This window comes from Schistocerca nitens, chromosome 1, assembly GCF_023898315.1.
Source record: "Schistocerca nitens isolate TAMUIC-IGC-003100 chromosome 1, iqSchNite1.1, whole genome shotgun sequence".
Classification (NCBI taxonomy): Eukaryota; Metazoa; Arthropoda; class Insecta; order Orthoptera; family Acrididae; genus Schistocerca; species Schistocerca nitens.
This window is the reverse complement of record NC_064614.1, coordinates 280,366,904-280,385,570: the sequence shown is the minus strand read 5'-3', so window position 1 is coordinate 280,385,570 and position 18,667 is coordinate 280,366,904. Positions and strand designations below refer to the sequence as shown.

At 45.2% G+C, this 18,667-nt stretch overlaps 1 protein-coding gene across 1 annotated transcript in view; it reads left to right on the top strand.

The window, feature by feature from the left end:
- The window catches only part of LOC126248157 (sodium leak channel NALCN), a 394,425-nt gene that overhangs the window by 244,793 nt on the left and 130,965 nt on the right, over window positions 1-18,667 (top strand). The window contains exons 15-16 of the mRNA XM_049948905.1: window positions 4,591-4,790; window positions 12,842-12,964. Coding sequence (XP_049804862.1) covers window positions 4,591-4,790; window positions 12,842-12,964 — 323 coding nt within the window. The remainder of the gene's footprint in view (window positions 1-4,590; window positions 4,791-12,841; window positions 12,965-18,667) is intronic.

Sequence of the window (18,667 nt, the reverse complement as noted above, 5' to 3'; positions counted from 1 at the left end):
GAGAATTACTTGCAGTTTACGAGGCCATAAGACACTTCAGAACTGGTGTTGAGGGACGAGATTTCTATGTGCTCACTGATCACAAGCCATTGGTTCCTGCCATAAAAAATCCTGCGGCTGATCCGCTCCCACGACGCTTTCGTCACATCGATTACATCTTGCAATTTACAAATGACATTCGCTACATCTGAGGAGCGGACAATGTGGTCGCTGATTTTCTCTCGTGTGTTGGTGCTGTCACAACCTTAATTGACTGAACGGACCTACCTCGGTTGCAATCGGCAGACCCCGATACCATGCAGTTAATTTCAGACCACAGCTCCTCTCTGCAACCGGTACGCTCTACTTTCCCTGGCATATCTGACTTAGTGTGGTGTGATGAATCGACTGGTACGTTGCGGCCATTCATTCCTAAGCCCCTTCAACGCCAGGTCTTTGACAAACTACACACATTAGCACACCCCGGTGTCAAAGCTTCCACCCGTCTGGTAACTGAACGGTTTGTCTGGAGAGACATGCGCCGTGACTGTCGGTCTTGGGCAAGGGCATGCATGCATGGTGTGTCAACAGAACAAAGTTTCCAGGCACACTTCTCCACCCCTTGGCTGTTTTGCCCAACCGCCAGGCCGGTTTCACCATGTTCATGTCGACCTCGTAGGCCCTTTGCCCCCCTCCGAGGGTTTTCGTTACTTGTTTACAGCTATTGACAGGATGACTTGGTGGGCTGAGGCTGCACCTATTCTGAACATTACCTCCGAGACAGTAAGTCAAGCATTCTTAGATTCGTGGATCTCTAGATTTGGCTCACCTGTTTACCTCACCACTGACCAGGGGCGACAATTCAAGTCTTCAGTTTTCTCTGACTTATGTAAAATGTGTGGTATTGTCAAAATTCATATTTCTGCATACCACTCCCAAAGCAATGAGCTTGTCAAGCGATGGCATCGCACCTTAAAGTCTGCCCTGCATTGCCATGACTCACTATGGACAGAGACACTGCCCTTCGTGCTCCTTGGCCTTCGTGCGACTTTCAAGAAAGACCTCAAGGGTTCCGTAGCCGAGTTTGTGTATGGCCAACCTCTGGTTTTTCCTGGAGAATTAGTCACTCCAACCCCACTTCCATGGCCCTCTGAACTCCCTTCACTTCTCGAGCGGGTGCGCTTGCACTGCAGTAAAATTCAGCCGCCACCTCCGGCTGCTCATACACCTCCGCGCATGTACATACCGCGCACGCTAGACTCTTGTGAGTACGTGTTTCTCAGAGATGACTCAATCAAAGCCCCGCTTTAGTTGCCCTACACAGGTCCTTACAAGGTCGTCAAACGCTCTGAGAATAACATGGATCTCCTCATAAAAGACTCTGTAACCACGGTCTCACTCAACCGAGTGAAACCAGCTTTCATTGAGCCTCAGGTGAACCTCCCTGATTCTGCCCCTATTTCTCCCACTCCTGCTTCGAGCGGCCATCCATCTTCCCACACCATGCATTTGGGTATTGATTCTCCACAGCATGCTTCTCTGCCGAGCACTGCTCCTTTTTCGCGTTCATCTAATTCGAGTGGCCAACGGGGCTTCACTCCTCACAGCCCTCGCAGTCGAACTGTCAACCACTCGGATTCTACCATTGTGTTACCATCTTTGTGTGACAGCTCTTTGTCACGCCGTTCAATCCACGCTGGCTCCTCGTTGCCTTCAGTCACGCTCCCTCGTCTGTCAGCTGATCACCCGAGGTTGTCTCCTGCGCAGTCCAGAGCACCTGCCACCCCCCCTCTTAGCAGATGCTTCCCCCTGCCATGGCTTTCCCACACCTCCCTGCCTCCCTACCATTGCTCGTACAGGTACCATCCAAGAATTCACAACACATACATAAATTATCTGTTGTCGTAGATGGCGATACGGTGTGTGTGGTACTCACGTGTGACAATACTGAGGGAGGAAGTGCAGAATCTCGTGTGGTGCGCAGCTTTAAATTGAGCAGAAGTGCTGCGTGTGGCAATTTGCGTGCCTTTGTTAGGCCTTCTGGCAAGATGATTCTCCGTCTGCCGTCTGACGAAGTGCTACACCTCCACTCCAGGATGGGACGTCGTCTTCAGCCGCCGGCGTCGCTTGTTGACTTCACCGTCGACGTACTGGGTTTCACCCCCTGGTCTCCTACCAGTCGACCGCTTCCACCTGACGCAGAAGAACTGTGCGGTACCTTCCTAACTTCTCACCCCCCCCCCCCCCCCCCCATCACAGGGACGTACTCCATACTGGGCGGCGGGGGGGGGGGGGGGGCTATGTGGCGTAGAGCGCCATAAATATCGATATTTGTTCTGTGCGCAAGTGTGCTATCTTTGAGGAGAGGGCTTTGGGGCAGGATGTTGGACGCTAACAGCAGTTAGCCTCCGGACTTGTATCTGTGTAGAAGCTAAGTGAGAATAAATCTGTATATGAGAGAATTCTAGTTGTTTACCTACAACTATACCATATTCCCTCAGGGCCTTGGGCTCAATGCCTCCTCTATGTGGTGAGTAGTGGTCTATCCTTTTCATAATATTGTTGTTCTACCAGATTAGGTTTAACCAAAGAGTATGTACCCAAAGAGAGAGATGGGCTGGCCAGCACTTAACTTCAGGAAGTTCATAACCCAGTTCAGGTAGTAGAGACACATAGAGATTAGATTATATTAGATTCAGTTTTCATTCCATACACACAAAAAATGAGTCGATTCTCGTGGGTGTGGAACATGTCAGAAAGTATAACATAAAAAACGTAAAACATTTGAATATAACACTCACTACCCTGATCACTTGTCAGGACATTGTCAAAATATGTGAGTATATTACATTAAACTGGAACTGCTAATATTTACAAAATAAGTACACTGTGAGAATGAAACATTGTTAAGCACTATTAATAAATTTATCATGCCCAAAATACCTAATCTTAATGTTGTGACCAAATGCTGTCAAAACTGAAATCTAACAGACAGTTTTACTTAAGCTGGCCTAACAGTCTCTGTTAAGAAATTCATCTATAGAGTGGAAGCGCTTGCATATCAAAAAGCCTTTCAGACTCTGTTTAAAACGTGCTTTATCTGAATCCAAGTTTTTAATGTTATCGAAAATGTGTGTTCCTGAATATTGGACCCCTTTTTGGACTTAGGTAAGTGATTTTAAGTCTTTATGTACATTGTTCTTATCCTTAGTATTGATACTACGTATTGAGCTACTGGTTGGAAATAGAGATATATTACTTGCAACAAATTTCATTAAGGAATAAATATACTGAGAAGCAGTGGCTAGAATACAAAGTACCTTGAACAGGTTTCTATGTGGTGTTCTTAAATTTACACCAAAAATGATTCTTATTACATGCTTTTGCAGGCTAAAAACATTTGCTTGGTTTGATGAGTTACCCCAGAATATGATCCCGTATGACATAATAGAATAAAAGTAGGCAAAGTATGCAAGTTTTTTTATATTTATATCTCCTACATCTGACATCATTCTCACTGCAAATACAGACCTGTCTAGGCACTTAAGCAATTCTGTGGCATGCCCTTCCCAACAGAATTTGTTATCGAGTTGTAATCCCAGAAATTTAACACTGTCAACCTCTTCAATCTACATGTCTTCATATGTTAAACAAATGATGGAAGGAAACCTCTTACAGGTTCTGAACTGTATATAGTGGATCTTTTCAAAGTTTAATGACAATGAAATAGCCTTAAATAATTTATTAATGTCATTGAAAATTTAATTAGCAGCTATGTCTAAATCTGTACTTGACTTACTACTTATTGCAATGCTTGTATCATCTGCAAACAAAACAAACTTAGCATCTGGCAATGTAACAGAAAAGTGGTCATTAATTTACACAAGAAAAAGTAATGGACCCAACATGGCACCTTGAGGAACACCACATGTAATTAATTCTCAATCATATGAAGACTGACTGCTTACTGCACAGGTATTTCGCAACAACAGCCTTTTTTCCTGTTAGATAAGACTCAAACCATCCATCCATCAACTGTAGTGGGAATTTCCATCCTGAATGAATGTACTGGCCAGGATCAGCCCCTTTGTGAACTTGACAAATATCTGAGAAGATTGGTCACAGGTTGTTTGACTTACAGGAGAGGATCATGAAAATGTTGCACACCTGGAGTGGTAGAAGATAAACACCTATCCCACAAAAGACCACTTACTGAGTTTCAAGAACCAGTATTAGGTGAGAAATTTGGGCATATATTACAGCACCATGAGTATTGCTTCTGTAGAAACTGCGAAGATAAAATTAAACTAATTGCAGCAAACCCAGAGGCATTTAAGCAGGCCATTCTTCCCACAATCTGTGCTCATATGGAATCGAAGATACCCTAATATGTATCGGATTGAGAAGTACCATCTACCAAGCACTTCACAGTGGTTTGCAGGGTTAGTTGTGGATGTAGATGGATATGTACCATTCGACCTACATTATACTTTATGGTGTACTTTATATGCATGTATATTAGCAGCTGCTTTTCTTCAATAACCTTCCTACCAATAAAGCTTTTGCTTAAATTGTTTTACTGTGTATGGTTAACATATTTGTATGTTACAGGTGAGAGAAAGTTTTATGAGGCAGTTTGTCTATGAAGTGGAAGATGAAGAAACAGAAGGAGGGAAAAAAGTAAATGAAATATTTGACCCACATCAGATAGGATATCGTAAACAGAAGCCATTAAGAACACTGACTACTTTTCCAAAAGTGCGCAGCATTGATACAAGACTGAGAAAATCAGCAGTAACACGAATAATAAAGTAAGTTTTCATTGTATCATACGCAGAGTGCTGATATTATATTTTGACCTTTCCAGGAAAAACATCAAAGCTCTTGCAACGTATGAATTTTTCACTCAACTGATAGTGTATTACATAATACTGTCTACATATTTTCCATTAGATTTCTTTCACTTCTATTCACTGCTAGTGAGTATTATTTTCCACTGTTATTCTTAAAAATACTGTATGTGTTATCAATCGGTGTTGTATCTTCCAAAACACTGACAAAGTTTTGAAATGGACCAAAATGTTGTTCTGGTTTCACAAAACTCCATAGTAATTTAGGTATTGATTAGAATGTCATATTAAATGAAAGCACTAACTATCACAACATAAAAAAATGGAAGAGGTTTAGCTTAGCGTTCAAGTTAGCAGACAAAGCCACAAACAGATACAGTCAGTGCAACTGAGAATAAAGTCTGACAGTTGACCTCTATAGAAATTATATAAAATAATGCAAATGTGGCAAGAAATCATGCAGCCAAATGGTGTTTAAGCATCATTGTGATCGCTTTGAAGCTGGTGATGAGAGTGAAATTGTTAAAAATGGCAGTTTCGTTTATTGGCTCACAAAGATACTAGACTGGATGAACTTGTTTATTTTGTATTGGCATTGGCCTTGTGCACATACTGAGAAGAATATAGTTGTTGTGGCCTTCAATCTGAAGACTGATTTAATGCAGCTCCCCACTCTGGTCTATCCTATTCAAGTCGCTTTATCTCTGTGTAACTACTGCAACCTACAACCATTTGAACCAGCTTACTACATTCAAGCCTTGGTCTCTCTATATAATATGTTCCCCCAAACATCCCTCCATTATCAAATTGACTATTCCCCGATGGCTCAGTATGTGTCATCTCTACCTATCTCTTCTTTTACTTAAGCTGGGACATATATTTCTTTTCTCCCCGATTCAGTACAGTGCCTCCACATTAGTTTTACAATCTTTCTACCTACTCTTTAGCATTCTTCTATAGTGTTCTTTGTGTCTATATTGTTTATCATTTGCATTTCTCCACCATATATGGCTGTACTCCAAACATCTGAAAAACATAGACTTAACTGACTTAAATACCTTCTGCTTGATTAATTATGTTGATGGAGCCACAAATGCTAATTACTTTCAGTAGTACTACAGCAGCAAAATTAATAATGACTTTTTTTTAAAAAAAATCTCATTTGTATATATATGGAACAGTTGGCCAATGAATTGTGTTCAGAGCTTAGGTTGAATTGTAGTATTGGTGTTAACATAGAAATTTTAGTAATGGTGTAAACATCTAGCTGACTAATGCCTTCACTGTTTCACCAGTCAAAGCCCATTCATTTTCTAGCTGACTAATGCCTTCACTGTTTCACCAGTCAAAGCCCATTCATTTTCCCTTGTATTTATTTTACCTAACTTAGTTGTTTCTTAATGTCCTTGTGAAACTGTCAACAACCTCTGTGTGTTTAAACATATGCAGACCCCATCACCTTCATTTTCTACATTTCTGCAATTTATTTAACTTCTGCTCCTGGAGGTGTTTTGCAGCTTAAGATCTGGTTTCAAAATCTCTGTCTTATATAATCTGTCAGTACCTTACTGCGTCTTCAAGTATCTTAAATGAATACAACTTTCTTTCATGGTTTTGAAACTAAGTGTTTGCAATCGTATAATGCGCCAAGTGCTAGTTGTCCCAATCTTTTTTCCCCCAGGTCATAACAATTTTATAACTGTCGGACTTCATTTTAGTACTGCATTTAGTCAGATAAATGTACTGACATCTGCATGTTCAAAGCAAAAGTTATTGATGACAGAAAAGCAATCGCTAAGTAACCAGTTGGCTCACCTTGCACCCACTGCTCTGGGCACTGTAAACTCCATACAAAAAAATACTTTGCCCCTGACAAAGGATTGGGCCACAGTCTTCTCCGCTTTCACTCTCTGCTGTCTTCCCCTCAATCTCCCACACATTCAGTCAGAACACACTTAGTGGGAAGTAAAAATTTCTGTTAACACCATTACTAAAATTTCTATGTTAACACCAATACTACAATTCAACCTAAGCTCTGAACACAATTCATTGGCCAACTGTTCCATATATATACAAATGAGATTTTTTTAAAAAAAAGTCTTTATTAATTTTGCTGCTGTAGTACTACTGAAAGTAATTAGCATTTGTGGCTCCACCAACATAATTAATAAAGCAGAAGGTATTTAAGTCAGTTAAGTCTATGTTTTTCAGCCTTTCTGTTCATGGTTAGAGGGTAATCAGAAAGTTCATTTACTTGCGATGTCTTCAGGGTGCTCATGTCATGTCATGCAGCTCTGTACCTGCTCTGGTATTGGTCCTTGCTTAATGTTTTGGGAGAAGGTTTATAATGGTTTTAGAGCGATAAAAAGTCACTAGTTCAAATAACTTTTCTGAATGACATATTCCCAATAAACATGGAAAAGCCATTTAGTGAAGTGTGGTGGCAGGAAGAATGGGATTTCTAGTTTGGTGATTACTGGATTACTAACACGAAATAAGGGAGCATTAATGTCAGTTAATAAAATGTTCTTCAGCAAGTCTTTCAATCTACAGGGGTTGTTTTATGAGGCGGTGCATTCCCTTGTTATATGTGGTGCAACAAGTGACACCCATCTTTACTTTTGAGACTAGTCTCATGCAACCTAGACAGTACAAGCTGACTTAGCCCATAATTCTGGATGGAGTCTCAAAAATGGCAAGGGAAGTATTGCCTCTGATGGCAGCATCAGCTGGAGCCCGACTCACGTCCTACTTCGCTGAGCCCTGTCACAGAACCCATGCTGGTTGCATTGGCCATCTTATGGCTCACTAAAACACTCACACTCTCTCTCTCTCTCTCTCACACACACACACACACACACACACACACACACACACACACAAAACTTCCACATCTGGCAACCTTCTGCCTCTTCCTAACAAAGGACATAGTCTCATGCTACTTTTACCATTCCTGCCCCCCCCCCCTTCCCAATCCTTTATGCCCCCCTCTCCCCCAGAGAAATGTTCATATGGTCATCTTTCAACTTATTTATTTACGTTAATATTTTAGAAGCTTTCATGTTTCATAATAGTAAAAGAGCTTAGTATTTACTGTAGTATATCAGCCCCCAGCACATTTAAATTCTAATTTCTCATGACATACTGAATAACTTGTTTTGTCTCATCATACAGTATTTCAGTCTCTTCATCGTTTGTAGAGCTAGCAGTCATTTTTACTTGTACTGCTGTTGAGGGTTATGGCTTTGCTATGCTGGCTATGATGTTCACAGCAATGTACCCACATGCCCATTTCTTTGTTCATTATTAGACCTTTTTATGTTCTGTTTTATCTTACTGTTGTGAGTATTTTCTTGACACCCATCTCACTATGTTACTGAGCAGGCGCTGAAGACCTTGCTGTCGTGCGCCCAAAATCCCCTCTACTACTACTACTACTACTACTACTACTACAATTATTAGACCTGCTCATGCATTACTACCTCCCTTATTTCGTGTTGGTAATCCAGTAATCACCAAACTAGAAATCCCATTCTTCCTGCCACCACACTTCACTAAATCTCACTATACACTCCTGGAAATGGAAAAAAGAACACATTGACACCGGTGTGTCAGACCCACCATACTTGCTCCGGACACTGCGAGAGGGCTGTACAAGCAATGATCACACGCACGGCACAGCGGACACACCAGGAACCGCGGTTTTGGCCGTCGAATGGCGCTAGCTGCGCAGCATTTGTGCACCGCCGCCGTCAGTGTCAGCCAATTTGCCGTGGCATACGGAGCTCCATCGCAGTCTTTAACACTGGTAGCATGCCGCGACAGCGTGGACGTGAACCGTATGTGCAGTTGACGGACTTTGAGCGTATAGTGGGCATGCGGGAGGCCGGGTGGACGTACCGCCGAATTGCTCAACACGTGGGGCGTGAGGTCTCCACAGTACATCGATGTTGTCGCCAGTGGTCGGCGGAAGGTGCACGTGTCCGTCGACCTGGGACCGGACCGTAGCGACGCACAGATGCACGCCAAGACCGTGAGATCCTACACAGTGCCGTAGGGGACCGCACCACCACTTCCCAGCAAATTAGGGACACTGTTGCTCCTGGGGTATCGGCGAGGACCATTCGCAACCGTCTCCATGAAGCTGGGCTATGGTCCCGCACACCATTAGGCCGTCTTCCGCTCACGCCCCAACATCGTGCAGCCCGCCTCCAGTGGTGTCGCGACAGGCGTGAATGGAGGGACGAATGGAGACATGTCGTCTTCAGCGATGAGAGTCGCTTCTGCCTTGGTGCCAATGATGGTCGTATGCGTGTTTGGCGCCGTGCAGGTGAGCGCCACAATCAGGACTGCATACGACCGAGGCACACAGGGCCAACACCCAGCATCATGGTGTGGGGAGCGATCTCCTACACTGGCCGTACACCTCTGGTGATCGTCGAGGGGACACTGAATAGTACACGGTACATCCAAACCGTCATCGAACCCATCGTTCTACCATTCCTAGACCGGCAAGGGAACTTGCTGTTCCAACAGGACAATGCACGTCCGCATGTATCCCGTGCCACCCAACGTACTCTAGAAGGTGTAAGTCAACTACCCTGGCCAGCAAGATCTCCGGATCTGTCCCCCATTGAGCATGTTTGGGACTGGATGAAGCGTCGTCTCACGCGGTCTGCACGTCCAGCACGAACGCTGGTCCAACTGAGGCGCCAGGTGGAAATGGCATGGCAAGCCGTTCCACAGGACTACATCCAGCATCTCTACGATCGTCTCCATGGGAGAATAGCAGCCTGCATTGCTGCGAAAGGTGGATATACACTGTACTAGTGCCGACATTGTGCATGCTCTGTTGCCTGTGTCTATGTGCCTGTGGTTCTGTCAGTGTGATCATGTGATGTATCTGACCCCAGGAATGTGTCAATAAAGTTTCCCCTTCCTGGGACAATGAATTCACGGTGTTCTTATTTCAATTTCCAGGAGTGTATATAAATCTGACATATGCATTTCTGTTTTCAAATTTTCTAGGCTACCTATCTGATTTAACATCCTGTAAATATTTTAGGAGTGAAGGAAACAGTGCACCAATAGTGGAAGCATTGAGTCATTAACAGGCACACACAAAAGAAGAAAGAATAAAACTTTGCTAACTTTTAGATTAATCCATTTGAGCTAGAGTACTGGCATGCACACATGTGTGCACTCTGTACAGCAATACTGCACCAGTTGACTACACAATGGCAATGCCGGACTTCAATTATGTAACACATGGTGATAATGATGTAGGGGAATGGATTTAAATGGGCAACAGAACAGAGGCGAGGGAGACTTTTGGGAAGAGGGTGTGACTGCAAGGGGTTAACAAAGATTGAAGATAGGAGAATTGGAGGAACGAAGGATGTGTTGTGGGTATAACTCCAGTTTATGTAGTTCAGAAAACCTAGTGCTGGAGATAGGACTCAGATGGCACAGGTTGTGAAGCGGCCATTGAAATCAAGTTTGTTGTGGTCAGCAGCATCTTTTACCAAAGGGTGGTCAACTCAGCTCTTGGCCACAATTTGAGAGTGGCCATTCATTATGGTGGACAGTTGCTTGGAGGTCATCCCCACAAAAATTGCAACAGAGCCAACAATGACATGGTTGCTTTCACAGGTGGCCATTCCTCTGGTGGCGTAGGATAAGCCTGTGGCAGGACTAGAGTATGCTACAGGGTGGGTGAATCATGCACCTGGTTGTTCCACAGGGACATGATCCATGCAGCAAGTGGTGTATGTACGAGGCTCGCTCCAAAAGAAATGCACACTATTTTTGTAAAAATACAGTTTTCATTCTGCATGTGTGAAAGTTTTACAGTGTGTAGATACATCCTTCCCGCTTGTTTTCAAACTTTGTTCAACCTGTTCCCATGAGTGGCATTATCACAGTATGTCTTCAAGATGGCTGCTACACTTGACGTTTGTCAGAAGCAACATGCTGTCATAGAAATCCTGTGCTGTGAAAACGAGACAGTGGGAAACATCCACAAGAGGTTCAAAAAGGTGTGTGAAGATGCTGCTGTCAATTGCAGTGCAGTTAGTTGGCAGGTAAGCATGTTACGTGATGAAAGCGGGCACGGCAATATTGAGGATTGTCCTCACAGCGGCAGGCCTCGTACTGCACACACTCCCGACAATGTGCAGAGATTTAACGAATTGGTGACTGCTGACAGATGCATCACAGTGAACGAATTGTCACGCTACGTTGTGATAGGGGAAGGAAGTGTTTGCAGAATACTGAAAGTGTTGGCATTAAAAAAGGTTTGTACCAGGTGAGTTCCCAGGATGTTGACAGTGGCTCACACATAAACAAGAAAAACGGTATACAGCAAACAGTACGAGAATGGTGGAGATCAATTTCTTGGAATAATTGTGACAGGTGATGAAACATGGCTCCATCATTTTTCACCAAAGACGAAGGGGCAATCAGTGGATTGGCATCATGCAAATTCACCCAAGAAAAAAACATTCGAAACCACACCTTCTGCTGGAAAAGTTATGGCTACGGTGTTTTTCGATTCCGAAGGACTCTTGCTTGTGGACATCATGCCAAGTGGAACCACCATAAATTCTGATGCATATGTGACGACACTGAAGAAACTTCAAGCTCGACTGAGTTGTGTTTGACTACATTGGCAAAAGCAGGATGTTTTGCTGTTGCACAACAATGCACAGCTACATGTCAGTCAAAAAACAATGGAAGTGATTACAAAACTCGTATGGACAACACTGAAACACCCTCCTTACAGTCCTGACCTGGCTCCATGTGACTAGCATCTCTTTGGGAAACTGAAAGACTCTCTTCGTGGAACAAGGTTTGAAGATGATGACTCCCTTGTGCACACTGCCAAACAGTGGCTCCAACAGGTTGGTCCAGAATTTTACCGTGCGGGCATACAGGCGCTGGTTCCAAGATGGTGTAAGGTAGTTGAGAGGGATGGTAATTATGTGGAGAAATGAAAATATTGTTCCTAAAGGATGTATCTACACACTGTAAAACTTTCAAACATGTACAATAAAAGATGGATTTTAAAAGAAATAGTTTGCATTTCTTTTGCAGTGACCTTCGTAAATATCATATGGTTGGGCCAGGATGTTGTGTATGTTGAATAGGAGGTGGAATGCAACTTCAGAAGAGGTGGGGAGGATTCTGATTAGAATTTGCCTCATTTCAGGGCATGATGGTAGATAGTCGATATAACATTCTACACTTTGAGCTGCAGAATTTTTTCTGGTTACGTCATCATCCTGAGTAAGTAGTCTGTGCTCAGAAGCCAATATGGGGAATTACTTTATCTCTTAAATTTTTAACCCAGGAGAATGCCATCATCATTAAACCATACATTAGAGCTTCATTTCCATGTAAAATAGAATGACAGTAGTTTTCCCTTGCTTTCAGCCATGTCACAGTACCAACACAGTGAGGCCATGTTGGCTAAAGCTACAAAGAGAGAGCAGCTAGTCATCCAGACTGTTGTTCCTGCAACTACTGAAAAGGTTGCTGGGCCTCATCATCAATCATCATAGATACCCCTCCCAAGTGATTACATTTAGAGTATGGCTACCTGTATTGCTGAGCCACACAAGCCATCCTACCATGGCAAGGTTCATGATTTGTGTGAGGAGAAGCCAAGTAACTGTCAGAAATGCCAAGCAGTTCTTCAAGTTGCCACATGGTGTGTGTGATATGGAATACTTTATACCAGATGTGTTGTTCTTCCCCTCCCTCTACCCTTCCCATTCTATTCACAGATGCTGTATGAGGAGAACTATTGTCTGTACACATCCATACACACCCTCCTTATTGACATATTTGTGTTCCTTCAATTTGCAACTTGAACAAATATTCTGAAGGCTATGATGTAACTTAATTATTGTGTCGTGTGAAAACTGAGAGCTAAGTAAGACTTTACCAGTTTTTTTAATTGTATACATGGTATTCCTATTAATCATAACTGCAGTTTAAATATTTTTCAGTGACTCAAACAATCAGCGTCTTATGTTAGGAGATTCTGCAGTTATACCGGTACCAGGAAAGAGCCAAATTAAGCCACAGGGGACTATCAGCAGTGCAAAGCAGTTAAGACTAGACCAAAAAAAGTAAGTGAGGATCATTAGAAACCCATTATTTTCACAAAATATTTTTTGAATTACATTTAAGAAATAGTTTCACTGCTAACCACTATAGTTTTAAAATAATTTCTACTTATGTATTTAAATTATTTAGTTTAGTTTTGAAAATTTCCATTATGTATTGTACAGTTATACATTAAACCTGCATCTGAAAAAGCCTTCATGTCTCAAGCATTGCTTGCAATCCAAGTGTGCCTTGTCTACCATTGTGTAACTTGAGCAAATGGGTACTACAGTAGCCACCAGAAAGATCGCGGGAAGCGCACATTGGCATGGCGCGTCACGGACAGTAGTTGCCACAAGTAAAGTCATGTCCACCAGAGGGCAAGCGAGAATTCGGCCGCGACCTCTGCCGGCGGAACAACAACAACTCAGGCAGCATGGGCCATGCCCAGTTCAGTTCACATCAGGCATGCCTAGCAAACAGTTCCTGGTCTACACTATGTGAAGTGTGACAGAAATGTGAATCGTGTTACTACACAATTGGCAACGAGTAGGGTCGTTCTTTCGCGTGTTTCGTCGTCGTTCTGGTTTTGCCGCTTATCCATGGCATGGAGGATTTAGTGCGGGTTTTGCTTGAGCAGCAGACGGAGCTCATGGCAACCATGAAACAAGTGCTTCCGCCGTTGCTCTCCACGCAGTCTGCTACAGCGCCGTTCCCTCCTCCCTTTCCCCCATATGACAAGACAGTGGAGGATTGGGACGCATATGAACATCGCCTTCGGCAGCATTTCCAGGCGTTTCATGTTGCCGATGCAGAGGTATGTCATGCTCTTTCCTTGTCTTGGATATCTCCCTCGCTGTATCAAGTTTTGCGGCAGCTAGCGCTGTTGCAGGAACTCTCATCCTCGTCTTTTGACTCATTGTGTTCATTGCTGTCCTCATATTATCGCCGCTGCACACATGTTGTGGCAGCTAGGGTCGAGTTCTATCAATGCAAGAAACAGACTCATCAGTCTTACCGGGTGTGGGCCTCTACCCTGTACGGTCTTACGGTCTTAGTCGCAAGTGTCATTTTGTCACGGAGCAGTCGCAAGAGTCGTATGCCCACATTATGGTGCATGGCGTCATTGTTCGTTCGGCCCCTGATAGGGAGGTCCGGCAACAGGCCCTGCAGTTGGAAGACCCTTCCCTTGAGGAAGTCCTGCCCATTGCTCAATAGTACGAAGTCTCTCATGCCGCAGGTCAACAGTTGGAAGCGTGGTGTGATGTCGCGCTGGTTCAGGGTGGCATGGTTGCATCCACTGCGTCCAGGGTGGACAACGTGCGAGCGACACAATCCAGCCGTTACGCCCATTCCCGCATGGCACATAAACAGAGTTCCGGCCGTCGGCCCCTGTTACCGTCTTGTGTGTCGTGCTATATACATCATGATCAGTCAGAGTGCCCCCAGCATTGGGCCGTTTGTCGCAAATGTAATAAAAAAGGACACATTGCTAAAGTTTGCCGCTCAGCCTCAAAAGAATCGAAGGAAGCAGGTACAGAGGACATGGACGTTGACATTCAGGAAGTCTCATCGGGCCAGGCTCCCGACGCATCGGCAACAAACTCTTTTAATTGAAGTGTCGGTTCAGTCGTGCCGATTACAACTACAAGTAGATACAGGCGCGGCAGTTTCCTTGTTGAATGCACGAACTTACTCCGACCTTGGGTCGCCCCCATTGGCCCCAGTTTACCGGTGTCTACACGGTTATGGTAAACAGTTCATTCCCCTACTGGGTCAATTCACTACCAACATTACTTGGAAGTCAGTCACTCAGCCTCTTACTTTTATTGTTGTCAGTGATGCGAGCTCCGCTAACCTTTTTGGATTGGATGCCTTTCAAGCTTTCGGCTTTTCTATCACAGACACCATACAGTTGGTCTCTGAAGATGTTCCCTATCAATCATTGGAATCTTTTATCTCTGCCTTTAAGGATATCTTTGAGGAGGGCCTGGGGCATGTTTCAGACTTTGAAGCTCACTTAACGTTGCAGGCATCGGCTCACCCGCGTTTTCTACGTGCGAGGCAGATCCCCTTGGCTCTCCGCCCTCAGGTAAAAGCAGAGCTAGACGGCTGCAAGCCCTCAGGGTTGTTCTTCCCATTTCTTCTAGTGAGTGGGCTTCGCCCCTTGTTATTGTCAGGAAACCCTTGGGAAAATTACGTCTTTGTGGTGATTTCAAGGCCACCATTAATTCCCAATTGGTGGTGGACACCTATCCCTTGCCTCGTTCTGAGGAATTGTTCTCCGCCGTGGCGGGAGGCCAATATTTTTCGAAAATCGATCTTTCAGAGGCTTATCATTAGATACCACCTGATGAGGACTCCAAATGGCTGGCAGTCGTAAACACCCCGTTTGGCCTTTACCAATACAAGCGGTTGTCCTTTGGAATATCCAGTGCCCCGGCGATATTCCAGCGTTATCTTGAGCACATCACGTCGACAATTCCTCATTGTATTAATTACCTGGACGACATAATTGTCACAGGCCACAGCACAAAGAAACACTTGCACAACCTTCAAACCCTCTTTCTCAAATTCAGGTCCGTGGGCCTGCGTTGCAACCTGCGTAAGTTGAACTCCTTCCAACCGTCCATTGGGTATGTCGGCTACACCATCTCTCGGCACGGCGTCCAGCAGCTAGGAAGTTTGGTCCAACGTATCGTCGACCTTCCGTGGCCTGCTTCGCTGAAGGAGTTACAAGCTTTTTTAGGCAAGATTGCCTATTACCACCGGTTCATTCCCAGGGCTTCCAACATAGCCCGCCCCCTGTACTGCCTTCTGCGCAAGGGTGTTCCTTTTGATTGGTCGCCGGCATGCGAGCGAGCGTTCACCTCGTTGAAGGGCCTCCTCACGTCAGCGCCTTGTTTGGCTGGTTTTGACCCCAATAAGCTGTTGGTCCTGGCTACAGATGCTTCGCAGTATGGGGTGGGGGCGGACTTGGCCCATCGCAACGTGGATGGCTCTGAGCAGCCACTGGCATTTGCATCCAAAACTCTTAGTCCCACGCAGGCCCATTACTCCCAGGTGGAAATGAGGCTTTGGCCATTGTCTACGCTGTTACCAAGTTTCACCCTTTCTTGTATGGCACGAAGTTTCAGTTAATCACTGACCATAAGCCATTAATATCGTTATTTGGCCTCGCCTCTCAGATTCCGGATAGGGCGGCCCACAGACTGCAGCGTTGGGCCTTGTTCCTCTCTAAGTACCATTATGACATTCATTTCCGCCCTACTGGACAGCATGCCAACGCCGACGCTGTTTCCCGTCTTCCGCTGGGCCCGGATCCTAAGTTCAATCAGGAGGAGATTATGTGTGTTCATTTGGATGTGGCATCCCGCCAAGCAGTTGATGGCTTCCTGATCACTAGTTCTAGAGTCGCCAGGGAAATGGCAGCTGACCCGGTTCTCCAGCAAGTAGTTCACCTCATTCAGCAGGGGTGGTCGTCTTGACCTCCAGGCCGGGCCTCAGACCCTCTTCGTAATTATTTTGTTCTACAAGACCGCCTCTCAGTCTTAGAAGGAGTTCTCCTTCTGGCTACTGAGGATACGGCTCCTCACGTGATTGTTCCTGCAAGTTTGCGAAGGGAGGTCCTCACATTATTACATGAGGGGCACTGGGGTGTTTCCCGTACTAAAACCTTGGCTCGCAGACATGTGTACTGGCCCAGTATTGACAGAGAAATTGAGCACTTAGTGGCCACCTGTTCCCAGTGTGCGAGCCAACAGACGTCTCCCAGGTCAGCGTTCTCTTCATGGCCGCCTGCAACCCAGGCACGGGAACGTGTTCACATAGATTTGGCGGACCCATTTCTCAATGACTTTTGGCTCATTGTCATTGATGCTTATTCCCGATTCCCATATGTGATTCGCTGCTCCTCGACCACTTCAGAAGTTGCAATCCAGGCACTCGCAAAAATCTTTTCTGTGGGAGGTCTGCCAGTCACCCTGGTATCGGACAATGGACCTCAGTTTATTTCACAGACCTTTCAGGATTTTTGTAGGCGCTTCAGTATTCCACATATTTGCTCTCCCCCCTTTCATCCACAATCGAATGGGGAATCCGAGCACATTGTGCACACATTTAAGATGCAGATGAAAAAAGTATGTGCATGAATTTCCTGCGGAGGAGGCGTTGACGTTTTTCCTGACGGCATACCGGACCACACCGATAGGAGAACGCAGCCCCGTAGAGATCCTCCATGGGCGCCAACCTAGAACTCTGCTGCACCTCCTCTGGCCTGGTCCTCGCCAGTCTTCGCAAAATGGGGTATCCGGCTTTCCACTGGGTATGTCAGTCTGGGTTTGGTCACAATCCAAATTGGATACTGGCGGTGGTTCTGCGCCGCAATGGCCGCCAGCTCTATACCTTGCAGGCAGGGGACCGGGAGGTACGTCGCCACCAAAATCAGCTACGTCCACATTTGGGCACCCACCATCCGACCCCTCAGGTGCTGGCTTCCCCATTGCCGGTACCCATGTTGTTTTCTCAGGAGACGCTACCGCCCCTCCCACCTGTGACTCCGCCACACTGCGATGGTTCTTAGCCCTGGCAGCCTCCAGTAGCTCCAGCACCGGCATTGCCATAATTAGAGATGCCTCACAGGCCCGGTTTCTCAGGAGGCTGGTTCACCAGTGGACGTTCGTTCCCCATCGTCACCGCTACTTGGTCTTCCTTCCCAAGGTGGACCGGGATCCGGAGTTCGACCGCTTATCGCCCGTTCTGTCCCGGGCTCCGGTGGTGGGGTGACGGGGGACTCTTCGTGTGGGTCACATCCAACCATATTCGAAGGTTCCGGCTCGAGGGTTGGCAGATCCCCCCGACTCCAGCCTTCCAATAGATGTGGAGGTCATCACTGCTGCACGACGCTCCACCTTCCGACGCAGTGGATCACAGTGGCTTCACCCCCCGAAGGAGGAGGAGTGCAGTAGCCACCCGAAAGATTGCGGAAGGTGCACATCGGCACGGCATGTCATGGACAGTAGTTGCCGCAAGTAAAGTCCCATCCACCAGAGGGCACGTGAGAATTCGGCTGCAACCTCTGCCAGCGGAACAACTACAACTCAGGCAGTATGGGCCGTGCCCAGTTCAGTTCACATCGGGCATGCCTAGCAGACAGTTCCCAGTCTACACTATGTGAAGTGGGACGGAAACATGAATCGTGTTACTACAGGTACAACCAGCAGTATGGTTATTAGTTCATAAAATACTGTACATCTCAGCAAGCTGAGAGCTACACATTCTTGACAGTCTTATAATATGTATGTATAAAAAGGAAAATTCCATTGAGAAATTTGTTAAATTCAGGAAGAACCAAATGAACTGGCAGTACTTACCTACAAAAGATACAATTCCCATTATGATTGGAGCATGCAAATAAAATCAAATGAAGGCACTATTCCTATGTTTTGAAACTAAAGGTTCCTTCTTCAAGGGCTTAAAACAAGGGCTTAAAATAGGAAATAGTTGAGTCAGCTGTCTATTGGAGGAGTAGGGGCAGAGGCAGATCACTCAGAATGCAGGTCAAGGGGACCCTTTTTTATTTTTTTATTTTTTTGGAAGAATTAAAGGTCAGATGATAGGGAAAGATGATATTTAACATATGGGGACCAAAAAAGATGATGATGATGATGACGATGATGAGCTGGAAAGGTGGTTAATTGTATGAAAAGGAAAAATCCATTCCGAAG